Below are 19,456 nucleotides of genomic sequence, written 5' to 3'. Positions count from 1 at the left end.
CTGGGTTTGTGTGGAGCTGTTCGCACAAACATTATTTCAGTAAGCTCACAATGAATGTACCAAGTCAATGAAACGTAAATATGAAAATGTTTGTTTTAAAATTGATGGGTGCCTTGTTTTGCATTAATAATAAGTTGACTTCTATTTTTCTAATTTTTAAATATATCCTAAAGTTTATTTAAAATAGAAGGTATAAAAATCAATATTGAAATATTATCCTGTTAATTAGAATAGGCATTTATACCAAGTATTAATGAGCTCGCTCTGCAACTCATCTTAAGTAAAACAATTTAGTTTAGTAATTTCATAGAGAACATTATCCGAAATTCTAAGTGGGTCAAGTACATTTTCCCTACAATACTCACTGTAGCGGACTCCAGGTAACCCGTAACCCGGTTACATCTGCTATTTTCTGGTTTATTCAGGCCAAACACTCTCAATTTATACACAGACCCCCAACAGGGGGTATCCATACAGAAACATAGCAAGCCACTCCCTGCCATCCCTGTGTGTGGGAGATAATTGAGTCAAAAAACTATAACTCAATTACCGTATTTTTAGCTTCATAAGACGCACTTTTTTCCCCTCAAAAGTGAGGGGAAATGTCTGTGCGTCTTATGGAGCGAATATGAAGTTTTACTTACCTGTCTTGTAGCATGGGTCGGCTTCACAGTGCGCACTGCGGTAAAGGAACTTCAATTTCAGGTTCCGGTTTCCGGCGGGACTGAAAGGAAGTGCGCACTCAGTGTGCACACTTCCTTTCAGTCCCGCCGGAAACCAGAACCTGAAATTGAAGTTCCAGTACCGCGGTGCGCGCTGTAAGGCCAGCCCATGCTACAAGACAGGTAAGTAATTATGGGACAAGGGGAGGGGAGGGGGACAGTATGGGAGAGGAGAGAACACTATGGGGCGGGGAGACTATGGGAAAGGGGGGAGAAGACTATGGGAGGGGGGGAGAAGACTATGGGAGGGGGGGGAGAAGACTATGGGAGAGGGGGGGAGAACACTATGGGAGAGGGGGGAAGAACACTATGGGACAGGGGAGAAAAAAAATATTCTGAACAAACTGTCCCATAGTAAGAAACACTATGGGACAGTTTGTTCAGAATATTTTTTTTGCTGGGTTTCTTCCTCTAAAAACTAGGTGCATCTTATGGTGTGGTGCGTCTTATGGAGCGAAAAATACGTACAGTGGAACCTCGGTTAACGAACGCCTCGGTAAACGAAAAATTCGGTTTACGAATGAAAATTCGTAAAAAAAAATGCCTCGGTTTACGAATTTTTTTCGCAATACGAAATAAGTGTCCCGGTTTATAGCTCCGCCCCCTGCATACTGAAGTGTGGGTAGCACGTGAGTGTGTAGTGTGGAGGTGTTGGAGAGGTTTTGGAGCCATTTGCAGCAAGTTGTTGAGCCTTTTGGAGCCATTTGCAGCAAGTTGTGGAGCCTTTTGGAGCCATTTGCAGCAAGTTGTGGAGCCTTTTGGAGCCATTTGCAGCAAGTTGTGGAGCCTTTTGGAGCCTTTTGCAGCAGGGTTTGGAGCCTTTTTGGTGCATCTCAAGAAGTGGAAAGGTAGGGAGCTGAGCTTGGTTGTTTGCATGCCTTTTACTGTGTGTTCTGCATTCTGGGGGTGATTTCCATGCCAGCTCATGTGCTGTGCATGCCTGTTACTGTGTGTTTTGCATTGTGGGGTTGCTTTTCATGCCAGCTCATGTGCTGTGCATGCCTGTTACTGTGTGTTTTGCATTGTGGGGTTGCTTTTCATGCCAGCTCATGTGCTGTGCATGCCTGTTACAGCTCATCTGCTGTGCATGGCTTTTACTGTGGTTTCCATGCCAGCTCATGTGCTGTGCATGCCTGTTACAGCTCATGTGCTGTGCATGCCTGTTACAGCTCATGTGCTGTGCATGCCTGTTACAGCTCATGTGCTGTGCATGCCTGTTACAGCTCATGTGCTGTGCATGCCTGTTACAGCTCATGTGCTGTGCATGCCTGTTACAGCTCATGTGCTGTGCATGCCTTTTACTGTGTGTTTTGCATTGTGGGGTTGTTTTCCATGCCAGCTCATATGGGTGTAAAGCATCTTTAATTTTTTTTTGCATACTTAGGGACGGTGGTGTCATGGCACCCAAGAAAGCAGCGGAAGCTGGGAAGAGGAAGAAGGTGATGATTCTGCTTGAGGACAAGAAGGAAATCATCAGGAAGCATGAAGGAGGAATGCGATTGACCGACCTTGCCAAAGAGTATGGAAGGAGTGCATCCACAATCGGTACAATCCTAAAAATGAAAGAGAAGATTACTGGGAGAGATGCAGCCAAGGGAGTCACCAGGGTCTCCAAGCAACGCCCACCTGTTCTGGACGAGGTCGAGAAGTTGCTCCTGCTCTGGATTGAACAGAAGCAGCGTGCAGGGGACTCAGTGACCAAGGCGATCATCTGCGAAAAAGCCAAGGCCTTGCACGCTGACCTCCTCAAACAACAGCCAGGAACGTCAGCAGATGCAGAAGGCTTCAAGGCCAGCAGGGGGTGGTTCGAAAGGTTCAAGAACAGATCTGGCATCCACAGTGTGGTCAGGCATGGAGAGGCTGCAAGTTCCGATGTTGCTGCAGCTGAAGAATTTGCTACGGAGTTCCTGGAGGTCATAGTTTCAGAGGGCTACCTTCCTCAGCAGGTCTTCAACTGCGACGAGACTGGACTCTTCTGGAAGAGGATGCCAAAGCGTCCCTTCATCACAGAAGAGGAGACCTCATTGCCTGGCCCCAAGCCGATGAAGAACCGTCTTACCCTCCTGTTCTGTGCCAACGCCAGTGGGGACCTTAAGATCAAGCCTCTGCTTGTCTACCATTCAGAGAACCCACGGGCCTTCAAGAAACACAAGGTGAACAAGGAGCAGTTGAGCGTTTTGTGGCAGTCTAACGCAAAGGCTTGGGTCACACGCCTCTTGTTTGTGAAGTGGGTCAATGCGGTTTTTGGTCCTGCTGTGAAGAAGTACCTTCTGGACAATAACCTGCCACTCAAGGCCATGCTGCTCATGGACAATGCTCCTGCCCATCCTCCAGGCCTCGAGGAAGACTTGCTGGAGGACTTTAATTTCATCAAGGTCATATTCCTTCCGCCTAACACCACCCCACTACTCCAGCCAATGGACCAGCAGGTCATCTCCAATTTTAAAAAACTCTACACAAGGGAGCTTTTCCGGCGATGCTTTGAGATGACAGATCGCTCAAGCCTCACCCTCCATGAATTTTGGAGAGAGCATTTTGACATTGTGAGCTGTCTGCAGATTATCACCATTGCCTGGGCCGGGGTCAGCCAGACAAACCTAAATTCTGCTTGGCGCAACCTTTGGCCAGACTGTGTTGTAAAACCTGCCTCCAGTGCTTCTGCACCTGCACCAGAGTCAACAGTCTTGGAGGAAATTGTTTCCTTGGGGAGGACCATGGGCCTGGAGGTGACTGAGGAGGATGTCTACGAGCTGGTGGAGGAACACAACCGTGACCTAACCACCGAGGAGCTGGTGGAATTGCAGAAGGAGTCGATGGAGGAGCAGATCGCATTTGAGGAGGAGGAGGAAATGAGTGAGGAACAGCTCTCTTCCACGGAACTCAAGGAGGCATGCCAAATGTGGGTAAACCTACAGACTTTTGTACAGCAGCACCACCCAGATAAGGCTCTAGCCCACAGACTTGTGAGCAGTTTTGACACAGACATCATGTCCCCTTTCCGAGGGATGCTTAAAAGGCGCCAGAGGCAGCAGACAATGGAAAGGTTCCTACAAAAACAGCCTAGACATGAAGAAGAACCGGCTTGTGTTAGTGCTGTCCAATTTCCCTCGTCCTCCTCATCTTCCAAACAGTGTTGAAATTGTTTTGCTATTTTCCATGTTTTCCCTGTTGACGTGTGATTTATGTACAGTTAAAGTGTACTGTACCATGTTACCAACACTCTGCCATGTTTTAAAAGTTGATGTGTGATGTTTTAAAACATAAAGTTGGATGTTTGAAATGTTATTTCTTGATTAACCATGTCCCTGTACAGTATTTATGCCTTTAAAGTGCACTTTATAAAGAGTTTTGAACAGATAAAATACTCTCACCTCCGGAACGCATTAATTGGTTTTCAATGCATTCCTATGGGAAACCGTGTTTCGGTTTACGAATTTTTCGCAATACAAAACGTCCCGGAGAACGCATTAAATTCGTAAACCGAGGTCCCACTGTAAATAAGTATCTCTCAGTTACAGGGAAACATACATAATATTTATACAATCCCCCAAAAGTACCCCCAATGACAACAATAGGTTCCCCCCTTGTCATTTAGGGCCCCCAGCTGCCTCTCATAGGTGGTGGCCAGGTGGTACAAATGGTCCTTACTCCCCCCCCCACAGTCATTTAGGACCCCCAGACGTCGCTTATAGGTGGGGGCGAGTGGACAGGACAATAGGTCCTCCCTATTGTCTTTTAGGGCCCCCACCTGCTGCTCATGATGGATGGGGGCCAGGAGGGGACAATAGGTCCTGCCCCATTGTCTTTCAGGGCCCCCAACTGCCGCTCATGGGTGAGGGATGGAAAAATAAGTCCCTCCCTATTGTCTTTTAGGGCCCCCACCTGCCGTTCATGGGTGGGGGTTGGGGGGAGGACATTAGGTCCTCCCACCTTAAGGTTTTTTAGGGCCCCCACCTGCCGCTCATGGGTGGGGCCTGGGGGGAAACATTAGGTCATCTCCCCTTATGGTTATTTAGGGCTCCCAAACGCCTCTAATGGGTGGGGGTGGTTATTTATTTTTGCCACATCTACTATGTATGTATGTAAGAAAATATATAATTTTAGTTTTTATACTTACGTTTCAGACCCTGTGTGAAATATTGCAAGTTAATGAACATTGCATACTGTCTAAGACTTTTCATTTCAGAAAGAAGCATCTCATAACACTGAGGTCTAGTGGCTACTAGACTGAAAGCAGATTACTGCATGCTGCCAGAACAGGAACCAGTCACCATCACAGTAGAAGATATCCAACAGAGAGCAGCACACATGAAGAGTTGGTCAGCCCCTGGACCTGACATGATCCACAACTACTGGATAAAGAAGTTAACAGCGCTGCACGAACGCCACAAATGAACCTGACTGGCTAACACAAGGCAGAACAATACTGGTCATGAAGGACCCTCACAAGGGAACACCATCCAAAAACCAACCAAAAACCTGCCTCCCCACAAAATGGGAAACTCCTGTCAGGCATTGTAGCCTCCAAGATCCAAGGGCTTTTGAGTCAACAATACTCAGAAGGGGATTGGACACAACACCAGAGGTTAGAAACACCAACTACTGGCAGACCAAGCAGTCACACGGGATTCTAAGACCAGACAGACCAATTTATGCATGGCCTGGATTGACTACAAGAAAGCCTATGACACAATGCCACACAAATGGATACTAGAATGCTTGGCTCTCTACAAGGTCAACAAAACAATAACAGCCTTCATCAAGAACGCATGGGGAAATGGAAAACAACTAAAGAAGCCAATTCCAGGACAATAACTCAAGTGAACATCAAATGTGGCATATACCAAGGTGATGCGCTATCCCCAATGCTGTTCTGCATAGGCCTCAACCCCCCCTAGCCAGATCATCAAGAAGAGTGGATACAGGTTCAAGAGTGGAGCTACCATCAGCCACCTACTCTACATGGATGACATCAAGCTGTATGCCAAGAATGAGCAGGACATTGATCAATGTTCCACCTACGTAGGATATACAGCAAGGACATCGGAATGTCGTTTTGACTAGAGAAGTGCAGGCATATGATAGCAAAAAGAGGGAAGGAAAATGATCAGGACAGAAGAAGTTGAAGTTCCAGAAGGTGAAATAGAAGATGTAGAGAACAGCTACAAGTACCTGGGGATACCACAAACGCATGACAACCATGAGGAAGAGGCAAGGGGGATAGCAACATCCAAGTACTTCCAAAGAGTCAGCTCAATTGCAAGAACAAGATCCAATCAATCAACACATATGTGCTACAGGTCATCAGGTGCCTAGCTGGAATAATAACCTGGCCAAGAGAAGAAATAGTCACAATGGATGTCAAGATGAGGAAACTACTCACTGTGAACTACTCACGGCTCCAAAAGATGAACTGCTAAGGGAATGCCTGAGACTTTAACAGATAGAGTATGCAAGAAAAGAGGAGGTTCCTTGGCAAGACAAACCTCTCCATTGGGTGTACCACAGGCAGATAGTGGATGTGGCTCACATGACAAAATCCTACCAGTGGTTGAAAAAAGGCAGGACTGAAAGACAGCACTGAGGCACTAATCCTAGCAGCACAGGGGCAGGCACTCAGCACCAGATCAATAGAAGTTGGAGTCTACCACACCAGCCAAGGTGCAGACTGTGCAAAGAGGCATCTGAGACAGTCCAGCACCTAGTAGCTGGATGCAAGATGTTAGCAGGAACATTATACACGGAGAGACACAGCCAAGTTGCTGTGATTGTGTACCAAAACATCTGCACAGAATATGGATTGGACATGCCTAAGTCCAGATGGTAAATAACATAAAGGGTAGTTGATAATTACAGGGCTAAGTCCTATGGGACTTCTAGATCCAGACAGACAAGCAAGTGCTGGCCAACCAACCCGACATTCTGGTGGTAGACAAGGAATGGAAGACTGCAGTCGTGGTGGATGTGGCAATACCCAGTGACTATAACATCAGGAAGAAGGTACATGAGAAGGTGGAGAAATAACAAGGACTGAAAGAAGAACTAGAAAGGATGCGGAAAGTGAAGGCAGTAGTAGTCCAAGTTGTGATAGGAGCATTCGGGGCTATGACTCAGAAGTTGGGGGAGTGGCTTCAACAGATTCCAGGTGGGACATCTGAGATCGCTGTCCAGAAGAGTGCAGTTCTAGGAACAGCTAAGATACTGCGCAGAACCCTTAAACTCCTAGGCCTCTGGTAGAGGACCCAAGAATGAGGAATAAACATAGCACCCAGGAGAGGTGAGAAAATATATATATATAGTATGTTGTAATATGGTAATAAAGGTTGACATTGGGGCTATTTCATTAGAATTTTCTGATAGGAGTGGTAATGGGGGGGAGGAGGGTTTAGAAAAGTGCACTAAAATATGAGAATGGGCTCTGCCACACACCCACATGTTGCAATTTTAATTGAGCATTCCCATGAAATAGTTAAAATTTAAATAAAAGTGAACTAGAGACAAAGAGTCTACGACTATTGAGCAGTGTTTACCCAAAGATTAAATAATTTTAGATATGACAGTAGTCACGGTACTCCAGAAAAACATTTACAACAATTACCTCCACAAATTTTAAAGAAACAAAGAGTATTTCATATATTTATCATTGAATATATATCTGCAAAATGCATGAATGGCCTCACAAAGTGCCATTGATGATCATACCTATTATCATAGCAGATTTAATCAAGACAGTCACTATGGAAATTTACATATGATGGGTAGATAACATTGAACTCTGAGCAAAGGGTAACATTTTTCAACAGTTCACAACACCAGACAGTCTTACCTGCTGGACCCATAGCACACATAATCTGTATGTCAACCAGCTTGATCATTGTACAGTCTTTCAGGTCATACCAGTTCCAGTGATCTAACCACTGACGAAGCAATTCTACCGGAGGCTGAGCACCATAAACCTCTCGTGCAGGCATGTTTACATCATCGACAAATACCACCTGAAAGAAAACAAATTTCCATGAGCGGTTTAAAAACGTATACGGTATTTGTTCAAACTATACTATATAAAACTTTTATCATGCATATGTTTTATTTGTATACAGTAGTATGAATGCAGAAGGGGTAGGCAATCTTAAAATAATTTTAAAAAGACTACAAAGCCAATAATGGTGCCATAATATCACAATTTACAAGTTTTGCATTTTTGCTTAGTGTTCAAAAAAATGATTTTTCATTAACAACAAAATTTGAATTTTTTTTGTTAGTAGTTGTCAAACTAACTTTCTGTGCTCTTCAATGGATTGTTTTATAATAATCTCTTACCAATGTACAATCTCAGATAGTTGAAAGACTCAACTGAGATAAAATTCTACAAAAAGTCTTCTAAAGCTTGATAAAACCCTAATCTTTATTGCCTAATATAGTTCAATAACTTAAAACAGCTGAAACGTGATGTGCAGAATACATGAAGTTGTTTTTGGTATTATTACTAATTGATTTGCCTAACACGTGAAATTCCTGACAAGTCGCACTTAGTGAATAACACCTGCAAACGATACACATAATATATATATATATTTTTTAAAGATGTCATCTAAAAACACTAAGGTGCAGAAAGGAGACATGCAGGATGAGACCATAAATCTATTAAAATACTGAGCAGATTATTTATTCTAACATCGTCTAACTTTGTCTATTAGTCAAAAGTATTTACATAGATTTGATAAAGCTGTGCCTTGTCTACTACTTCAAAAATAAAAACACATAAAAGTATTATGGAGAAAAACTAATGATTAATGATTCAATATAATAGCTTTCCAAATTATTTAATATTTTTGGATAAACATTTCAAATGACATATATATATATATATATATCATTCTAAAAGTTTATCTAAAAATATAAAATCATTTGAAAGCCTTAATTAGGAACAAAATCAATTGTTGAAAAAAGCAAGAGACTGAATTAAAATTCACATTTGACCCTTTGGGTACCAGTGCAGTCTTGATATATTCATATCATATTATATTCTTATACAACTCTGAAAATGTTTATGAAAAAAAATAAACTATAGGGGTTATGTATAAAAAGTGGCACATGTTTTTGTGTCAACATTTTTTTGCATTTCCTGTCTGCGCCCCATTTTTCCCATTTGTGCCCTTCCTGACAGCCTTTTTGCTGTTTTAAATAGTGGCACTGTTGATGTTAAAAAAATTTTTTTTTAAAAGGGGGCAATTTTTCTGTGACAGGTAAGCAGCTTTTGTGATTTTCCTTTCTGTTTAAGGACTAACAAAAACACTTCAGATTGTGAATGCTGCTTTCTTTTTTCCATGTATACTTATTTTTCCCTTGTTTTTTTTTTTTTTCTATTTTTTACTGTATTTCAGATAGATACCTCACCAATGTATAGTTATTAAACTATTACATAAAATAAGCAGCTTTGGGGTCTCTATCATTATTAATACAATACTTCTTCTTTACTTAACTATAGTAAAACTTTATGGGTTTAACCTTTAATTCACTGTTTGTTCCCCATGTTTCTTCCCTCCCGCCCCCTACCCCATCCCTATTCTAATTATCCCTACAATAACCCTTTTAGTCTCACTTTCTTATCTGACTTTTCCCTATCTTTATTGGGAGAGAGAGAGCCCTTTCACCTCTTTGATTGAACTACTATCGTCATCATTTTTTTTATTTTATACGCCCATTTGACCCACCCATTCCCTCTTTATTTAATTGTTATTTTTTGTCGGACATGTAAGGCGGGTGTATGGGAAAACCCCTGGCCACTTCATTACATAACATATGGTTCATCTCTCTGTCTCCCTCCTTGTTTCATTCCATTTACCTGGATAAGAGACCCTCTATGATAATTTTATAAATTCTAATTTATCTATCCAAGTACGCCAATATTCTATTTGCGTGTAGCAGTTTTCTAAGCTCACTAAGATGCCTCTTTCCATTTTTGCTTGCCATATTACTTGTGCTATCACTTCTCGGGTGGATGGGATTTGTACATTTTTCCAATTCTGTGCTATCAGTAATTTGGCTGCTGTAATGATGTGTAAAATTAACATTGAATCCTTTATCTTCATTTTTGACTCAATTAAATTAAATAGAATTATTCCCGGATAAATTGTTAATTTATTTTCTGTCATATAATCAATTAATGTAATTATATATTTCCAATAAGTATACATCGGCTGGCAGTACCACCATGTGTGTAATAAAGTACCCTTATCAATGTTGCACCGCCAACATCTATTAGATGTATTTGGATATATTTTATTTAGAAGATTTGGTGTCAAGTACCATCTATTAGAAAGTTTAAACAGTAAATCTGTCAAATTTAAGCAGTGTTTATACTTATACGTGTTTATACTTATGTTTATACTTTTCCAAACTTCCTCATCTATTTGTATATGAAGATCTTTTTCCCACTTTTCAATTGCTCTGGAAAGTTTATCATGTCTTAACTTATATAAGACTTTAACAGATTTAAACAGCATATTTTTTTTACAGTTTTTTAGTTCGACAAGTTGAATAATTCCGACTATTTTACACTCTCTATTCTTAATCATATACGCTGAGACAAACCCTTTAATTCTAAGGTAGTTAAAGATATCATTTGGTGGGATACAGAATTCCTCACTTATTTGTTGAAAGGGATTGATTTTATAATCCTCTGTTATATCTATGATTTTATTTATTCCCTTGCTCTTCCAAGAGTTGATCTTAATGATATCTAGCATATCATTAATCACTAAGATTGGTAGTGCATCTATTATTCTATTCTTTAGTCTGACTTTTTCCCCCAAATATATCCGACAAACCTGCTAGATCTCTATTTATATGTGATTTGGATCAGCTATAAAGTTTTTATTAAGATCTAAAATCCAGAATAGAGGGGATAAATTATCTACCCCTGTGCTGTCTCTCTATTGAATACCATTTTTCCTTTTCTGCGGATGTATTCTGTGATAACATTATATGAAACAGTCTACTGGCCTGATAATATTGATGGATTTCTGGGCAACTCAAACCTCCATCTTGTCTTATCCTGGCTAAATTTTTCATTTTTACTCTTGTTTTTTTCCCATCCCAGACAATTTTTTTTATAAAGAGGCATGTAACATTAGTAACCAATTTTCGAGATAGTTAAGAGGGATAATTCTCCATAAATAGAGACATTTTGGTAAGATATAAGCCCTTAGTATATTGATTCTGCCCGAGAAGTTTAACCTGCCCCAACGGATATCTATAGCCTATAAGTTTTGGATTTTGTCTTATAGCAATGGCTAAAGGTTCTAATACTAATATGTATAACAGTGGGGAGAGAGGGCATCCCTGCCTTGTCGCTTTGTTAATGTTAAAAATTTGAGAGGTAAATCCGGATTCCATGACTTTTGCCTGTGGAGAGTCATAGAGAGCAGATACTGCTTTTAGAATTGCACCTGTAACTCCAAATTGCTTTAATGTGGCTGACATAAAGGCCCACCCTACCCTATCAAACGCCTTCTCTGCGTCTATTTATGTGAGCATGAGTGGGATCCTTTTGGTCTCTGTTGCCTCCAAAATGTCAATTATTTCTCGAATATTGTAAACTGATGACCGGCCTGGAATAAAACCGACCTGATCGTTGTTAATGAGATCTGGTATGACAGATTTCAGTTTTTTCGCAAGAATCAACAAGAATATTTTGATGTCTGTGTTTATCAATGAAATCAGTCTAAAATTGCTTATCAGTTCTGGATCTTTATCTGGTTTTGGAATTGGGACGATATTTGATCTCAATAACTCTCCAGGGTGTTTTCCTGTATTTATCATGTAATTAAAAACATTTGTGAGTTCTTCTTTTAATTAATCTTTCATAATTTTATAAAATGTATTCGTAAAGCCACCTGGGCCCGGTGCAGTTTGTTCTTTAAACGTATCTATTGCTTTAATAACTTGTGTTTCTGATAAAGGTTGGTTTGTTGTTTCTAATTGGTTGGGCAGAATTTTGGGCATCTTTATACTTTCAAAGAATTGTTTAAATTCTTCATCACTACAAAAAAACCCTCTGGTAGGTTATATAGACCTCTACAGATTTTTTCGAATGCTCCACCTTTTTGTTCTGGGGCCATAATATATGTATCTTTATCCCTAATTCTAGATATCACTCTTTTATTGTTTTCCTTTTTCAACTTACTAGCCATAATCGCTTCTGGCTTATTGCCCTTTTGGTACCAATAGGAGTGAAAAAATTCTAAAGTTTTTGCTATTTTATTGGATAATTACACATTTAGATTCTGTTCTATTTCTGATATTTTCTTTGCTATTTCTGTACAAGGTGTGTTATTATTATGTTTCTTATATTCATTTAGCGCTGTGTATAGCTCTGAAGGTGTGTGTGTGTGGGGGGGGGCTTCTTTCTTTTTCATTCTAGCTGCCATCCCCATCAGGTGGCCTCTAATTACGCTTTTGTAAGCACACCATACTACAATATCTGATGTCCCTTTATTTTTGTTTTCCAAGTAAAATAGTTCAGTTATTTTCTTTATCTGTTTAATATTATAGTTTTTATATAATATATTATTATTCAATCGCCAATCTTTAGGAAACTTGTCAAAAGAATCGTTGTAATCCAGTAAGATTATGGTCCGACCATGTTATATCCTGGATTACAATCTTTTTAACAAGGTATAGCATAGCCACATCCCCCAGAATAAGAACGATTCTGGAGAAGAATTTAATGTTTTTGAATAACATGTAAAGTCCAACTCCAGTGGATGAAATGTTCTCTAAATATCCCTAAGATTATATTGGTCTATCAAATTTTGTAATCTATCTGAAGTTCCTTTATTAATCTTTTTCCATTGTAGTTCTTCCTATCTTTAAAAGGGTCAATTACACAGTTAACATCACCCATAATTAATAGCACCCCCTTTTTGATTTGATCAATTTTCTTCATATTCTTTGTTATACATTTATTTTATAGTAGACTTATTAGGTGCATATATATTAGCTAATGTAAAAAGTGTATTAGTTATTTCGCACACCAGGGTAATATATCTTCCTTCCTTATCAAGAACTTGGTATTGAATGTTTTGAATGTTTTTTTCTTCCAGAGCCGCGCTTATAATAAGTGGATAATTAATAGATGTTATATTAATTTTGTCCGTTTTTATCCAATGTGTTTCTTGTAATGCACAAACTTGAATTTGTTTTTTCTACAGGAAATCCAGAATAAGGGATCTTTTAAAAGGTGAGTTAATTCCACAGGCGTTCAATGATGCTAGCTTAATTTATAAATTTCTAACAGCTCAAAGGGCTCTCTCTCTCTAATTGGTACATTAGGGCTATCATAACATAGGGCATGTAAAAAAAGTTTTAAAATTACACACATAGACAGGCTGGTCATAAACAAAGGAATCAGCCTAAGACCCAGCTTGTGTATGGCAAACACTCCATGCCATACTGTATCTCGAGCAATATCCCCCATTGCTTAGATAAGGAACCCATATATCCTGTGGGTAAGCATGCTGGGTTAGAAATGCCCGAGTCCATACCTAAGCATCAAATAGGTATCCCACTGAACCAATAAATAAATAAATATATAACTAAATCAATACAGAGGAGAAGGGGAAAAAATCAAAGATTGCATCCCCGTCACTCTGCCAAAGCACCCTTAGGACATTACATTATAGTATTCTGAACATCACTTAAATGTGAAATGTGTATTATATGCTTCTCTTCCCAGAATCTCTCTAACCCCCCCACCCCCCCAAAAAAAACCTATTCATTCCAGTTTGTAATCGTGTAGAGGTCTAATTGATCCCCTATATTATGTTTTCCTCCTGTTTATTCCCTTACCATCTTGTTCCATGTATCTAATTTTCACCTAGTAAGTAAACCATTCCATATAACGTAATAATTTTTAACTTTACAGTGCTCTTTTCTTTCTCATCATTTTCACTTTTTTACTTAGTTATATAAATCTTCACGACTTTCTCAATCCCTTGTGAGTTTGTTGATAAGTATGTTTGGCAGTTTCATCATTAAATAAGTATTAATTAACACCTCAAACATTTGGTCTGTATTATTTAACTTGTGACTCTTCTCCCCCCCGCCCAAAAAAAACCCCTCTAATTTCATGACATCACCTGCTGTCTTCCATTTCTAAATGTATTCATTTTTATTCTGCTAGTGTATATACTTCCTCTTTACATTATGTACATCTATAAATCGTCATTCATCACAACTACAAAAATAAATAAAAACATTTGTAGATGCCTTTCCTTCCCCTTTTCCTCCCTTCCCCCGCTCTTCACCCCTTTTCCTTTCCCGTCCTCTTTTTACTTTATTTATCCTGTTTCTCCTCTTTTTTTCTCCACTCTCCCCTCATATTTCCTAGCAAAGTAATTATTAATATGTTGATTCTTTGTATCTCTTTACTTAGAGTCAACCATCTTTTAAGATCTTTTGCCGTAATGAAGCTTAAAGGGAAACTCCAGTGCCAGGAAAACAATCCGTTTTCCTGGCACTGGAAGTACACTCTCCCTCCCACCCCCCAATCCCCAGTTACTGAAAACCCCTTCAGTCACTTACCTGAGGCAGCGACGATGTCCCTCATCGTTGTCTCCTCCTCCGCGCCGCTCCTCCTTCTGATTCCGTCGGCCGGTGGGCGAGACTGATCCCGCCCACCGGCCGAGGAGACATAATGCGCATGCGCGGCATTCGCATTAGGTCTCCCCATAGGAAAGCATTGAAAACGAATTTCAATGCTTTCCTATGGGGAAATGAGCGACGCTGGAGGTCCTCACACAGCATGAGGACGTCCAGCGACACTCTAGCAAGTCAGGAAGTGACTTCCAAAAATCAAAAATCAGGAAGTGACCTCTAGTGGCTGTCTAGTAGACAGCCACTAGAGGTGGAGTTAACCCTGCAATGTTATTATTGCAGTTTACAAAAAAATGCAATAATTACAGTTGCAGGGTTAGGAGTAGTGGGAGTTGGCACCCAGACCACTCCAATGGGCAGAAGTGGTCTGGGTGCCTGGAGTGTCCCTTTAAGGTCTTGCCTTCATGCAGTAAGATCTTTGTGGGAAACCCCCACCAGTATTTTATATTTTTGGATCTGAGTTCTATTGTACTATCATCAAAGGACTTCCTCTTCCGTCTAATATTCCATGACAGGTTTTGGTAGACCTTTAACGCTTCATACTCTCCTGAAAAATTGATCTTTTTCAGTGATTTCAGGATCTGTAACTACAGTATAAAAGAGGAACAACAAACCAATATATCTCTTAGGAGGTGGTCTTCTAATATCCCATTCCACTTTCATTTGTTAAAAAAAAATATTCTATATATGTTTCCAATTCCAATTATTTGTTCTGACACACGTCAATTCTTAGATTTTCCTCCTTGATCTGTCCTCCAGATCCATAATTTTATTTTCCAGATCCGCTATTTTTCTTTCCAGAATGACATGTTCTTCCTGGTGGGAGTTTCTCACATGTTCGATCATCTCTAGTTTTTTTTCAATACTTTGGATCCTTGGGGTTAATAAGGAAAGGTCTCTCTTGATGTCCTGTGTATTTGCATGATTTTCCACCTTAATTTTCTCAAATTGTGTGTCTAGATGTCTAAGTAATCGTTCATACAGGTTTTCTTCCAGTCTTGAGTTATCATATGCCTCTGTTTGTGTACTGCTCGTTTCTCCTTCTATCGGATTAGTTATCTGGTGTGACACATCTAAATTTGATTTATTCCCAGGTGGTTGGGGTGAGACGAAAGACAAACTTTTTTCTAGCTGACCTTCTATTTTTTTTTTCTTGCTTCAGGTGTTTGCCATTTTGCATCTTTTTGGTGGCCATGTTTTCTTCTCCTTCTCTCCCCTCTTACCCCCTTTTACTTCTTTTTTTTTCTTTTTCAGGGGTTTCTTATAATACCTTTGGGTAGTCTTAACACAGTTTCTTCTCATTTTCCCTTTCCTCCCCCCCCCCCCTTCTCTCCTACTCCTGTGTCAGGGGTTCATACACTCTTTCCTCTTTGTTATCCTTTCCCTTACATCTTCCCTCCCCCCCCCTTTCTTCTTTTCTTTAATTGTTTCCCTCCTTTCTTTTTATTTTTTTCTACTTCTTCTTTTTCACTATCCCCCATTTCACTACCTCAAATCTCTTTAAGGTCCCAGTCCCTTTCCTGTATATCACCACTATTAGAATAACACTACGGGAGGTAACAGGAGAGAGAAAATAAAAATTAAAAAAATAATACCCAACCAGAAAAAACACAGAATTCAGTAAATTTGCCCCCTCTCCCCAACCATTATTAACCAGCTAAAGCTTCATATTATATCATATATGAGGTAGTTGCAAGAGGAGGGAGAGCCAAAGCTTCAACAAACAGGGAAGGAAAGAGACTATTGTTAAGGAGATTTACCTATGTCCCTTTTGACACTTAGCTTTAGACTGGCTTCAGTATTTCTCCAGTGTATCTTTTTTGTATACCTGGGCTGCCTATCGTTTTGCTCCCTAGGGGCACGGCTGCATTCAGGCAGGACCTCTCACTCAAAATACACACCGTCCTTTCCCCTCCTCCAGCCCTGGGCAAGCCGCCAGCATGAGCTACCCATTCTCCTCAACTCAAGCGTATCCCAGCCACAAACCAGGAGGACGCCGGCTACGTGCGCCTACGTCATTGCTCCCCCCCCCCCCCCGCTTATTTTTCCATTGTAATGTTAATCATTTGTCTTATTTTCATGTGAATATATTCATGTATGAAGGCTCAGCATATTTGTTTTACACACTATTCGTTTTCCATTTGTGTAGCTTCATTGGTAAAGCAGATATTTTCATGAGCCGTATGGATATATCAGTAAGAAAGCACACATAACACTTGACATACAAGACAGAGAAAGGTTCACAGATCTAGAATAGTCCAGAATTCTCATTCTATCATTGCCGTAAACACTAAAGACATGACACACTTAAAGGGAACTGCAAGACGCCTGAACACAGCAGAAATAAGTTAATGAACAGGTTACACAGCCAATGCAGTGCAGAAGGTTAATTGGGAGGATAGTAGACACAAATATTCAACATTTCGGTTGCCAGGACTTAGTCACATCTATTAATGCCACCACTATGTCACAGTGCCCTAATACAGATGGGCCCTACACTCATTGAAACTAAGATGGGTGAATTTAGGTAAACATGTAAAATGTAAAGCTGTATTTTTGTGTGCTGTTCCTTAATCTCTATATTATATCTATCATCGCTGTCCAGGTTGGACAGATTTTGCATTTTCAGGGCCACTGCACATTAAATCAATCACAAACACGATTACAAAAAGCAGTAAGATGGACTCGTAGGCTTACAGCACAATAACTAGTGAATGGAGCTGTATTGGTTTTGGGGTTTGCAGTGTCTTTAGGAAACTGATCTGGTCATCAAAAGGAACTGGTGAAAAGATATGGAGGAAATCTGTCACAACAAATTGCGAGGGTGTTTTAAATAAAAAAAAACAATATTCATATGAGACCAAACTCATTTAAGGTAACTATGTTAAATAATCAATGTAACAAACAAGTGTTTTTTAACTATCCTTTACACAAACTCATATTGTGCAGTAAGAACCTAATCATTAATCATGTAAAAATAAGTGCTACAGGAAATACAAATAGGGGACTTTATACAGTTAAAGCTTTGCTAAGACCAAATTAGTCAAATGGGATGCAATTTCATCCATAGAAATGGGGATGGAGCAGGAGACTAATGAAAAGCCATCTACCTAGTTTAACAAGTCGCCCAGTCCTAGGTTAACAAGTTGCCTAATAGCTTAGCTATGGAAGGGTTGTTGGATCACTGTTCAGTCAGCTCCTAGGTTTATTATGCTTTATCACCCCTGGTAAACAAGCGTTCAAATAAATAAAGACAAAAAAAAAGTTACCGTTTTCTTTCCAAGTGGGGGACCATACACCCCCTTCCTCCGCTTATCCAATTTGGACATGATGATATTCTGCGTTTGAGCTGCTGTAGTCTGTGCCGAGAAGTTGATCAGCAAAGGTTTGTATGTCTCCTTGTCCAAACGATTTAACAAGAAGTCCTGAAAATAAATATTTTCAGTGTGAAACAAAAACTTGTTTTTTGAATACTTATTTCGGCAACAATAATAAACTGAAGACAGGTACATAATTCAATATTTGTACTCTATATATCGCTCTTTTTATATGTTCTTGATCTCAAGGGTTAGTTAAACTTAAGTGTGTAGTTCAGTTGTTTAATCATTTCAGTTGTTTAACCATTTAATTAAACATGGTGAACAGACGTAAAGACGTTGTAAATTGTAGGGTGAAATTCTAACAGTGGAGAAATCCTATGGAAAACAATTTGTTGTTCTTACTGACTCATTTTTTTTAACTGTAATTAAGGGGACACCATAGTCACCAAAACAACCTAAGCTTAATAAGCCAGTTTTGTTGTATGTATCATGCCCCTACAGTCTCATTGCTCAATTTTCTGCCATTTTGAAGTTAATTTACTTTGTTTATACAGCCCTAGCCACACCTCCCTGCATGTGACTTACACAGCCTTCCTAAAGAATTCCTGTAAGGAGTCATCTAATGTTTACACTTCGTTTATTGCATTTCTGTTTAATTTAGAATCTTATCTCCTGCTCTGTTAATAGACTGCTAGACCCTGTAGGAGCCTCATGTATGTAATTAAATGGACACTATAGTCATTAGAACAACTACAGCTTAATGTTGTTCTGGTGAGTATAATCATTCCCTTCAGGCTTTTTCATGCAAACACTTTATTTTCAGAGAAAAGGCAGTGTTTACATTGCGCCATAGGGACACCTCCAGTAGCCACTCCTCAGATGGCCACTGGAGGTGTTTCCTGGGGCAGTGCTGCACAGTGTGCAGCCTTGCTGTTCAGCGCCTCCATGCAGCTGAAAAAAGATGCACTGGTTCAATGCATCTCTATGAAGAAGTGCTGATTGGCCAAGCTGGCATTTGGCCTGCCCCGCCTCCTTGCCGATTTCAGACAATCCTCTGGAAAGCGTACCTTTGTGGTACGTTTTTGTTTTTTTTACCTTTTAAGGGGGTTAAGCCACCTAAAAGGTGGTTTTAACACAATAAGGTCAGGAATACATGTTTATGTTCCTGACCCTATAGTGTTCCTTTAAAGTTCAATCTACAGAGCAGGAGACTAAACACTTTTAAAATAAGTTACATTGGATTGAAAATGAAACCATTTTGTTTTCATGCAGGTTGTGCCAGTCACAGCCAAGGGAGATGTGACAGGTCTTCATAAACAAAACTGATTTAACTTCTAAATGGCAGTGAATTAAGTAGTGAAACGTCAGAAGGAATAATATATACACGAAAACTGCTTCATTAAGCTAAAGTTGTTTTGGTGACCATACTATCCTATAGTAGTAAAGTAACATAAAATGCAGCATCGTAGTTATGCAGCTGGCACTTTTTTTTTAAATTTAGGGGCAGAGTCAGCTTTTAATCACTAAATATTTAAAAAGATTATTCTTAAAGCAGATATGTATTTCCTCTAAATAAGTAGACTGTGATCGGGCTATATACTGCATTGTTTCATTTCTGTTTCTATCTCTGCTTTATAAAAGTAATATAAAATTTAAAAGCAATACATAATATTGTAATTAGAATTTGCTACTGTACTTATTCAACATTATATGTAGTATTATATGATTGCCTGTCCAATAATGTCTGTCTAACTA

At 39.7% G+C, this 19,456-nt stretch overlaps 1 protein-coding gene across 1 annotated transcript in view; it reads right to left on the bottom strand.

Moving 5' to 3' along the window:
• DNAH7 (dynein axonemal heavy chain 7) overlaps positions 1-19,456 on the bottom strand; it is a 261,702-nt gene that overhangs the window by 157,543 nt on the left and 84,703 nt on the right. The window contains exons 36-37 of the mRNA XM_063430168.1: positions 17,651-17,806; positions 7,549-7,717 (exon numbers count right to left, since the gene is read on the bottom strand). Of these exons, the coding sequence (XP_063286238.1) occupies positions 7,549-7,717; positions 17,651-17,806 (325 nt within the window). The remainder of the gene's footprint in view (positions 1-7,548; positions 7,718-17,650; positions 17,807-19,456) is intronic.

Source organism: Pelobates fuscus, chromosome 8 (genome assembly GCF_036172605.1).
Source record: "Pelobates fuscus isolate aPelFus1 chromosome 8, aPelFus1.pri, whole genome shotgun sequence".
NCBI lineage: Eukaryota > Metazoa > Chordata > Amphibia > Anura > Pelobatidae > Pelobates > Pelobates fuscus.
The sequence above is the reverse complement of the archived record's forward strand: the minus strand, read 5'-3'. Positions and strand labels throughout refer to the sequence as shown.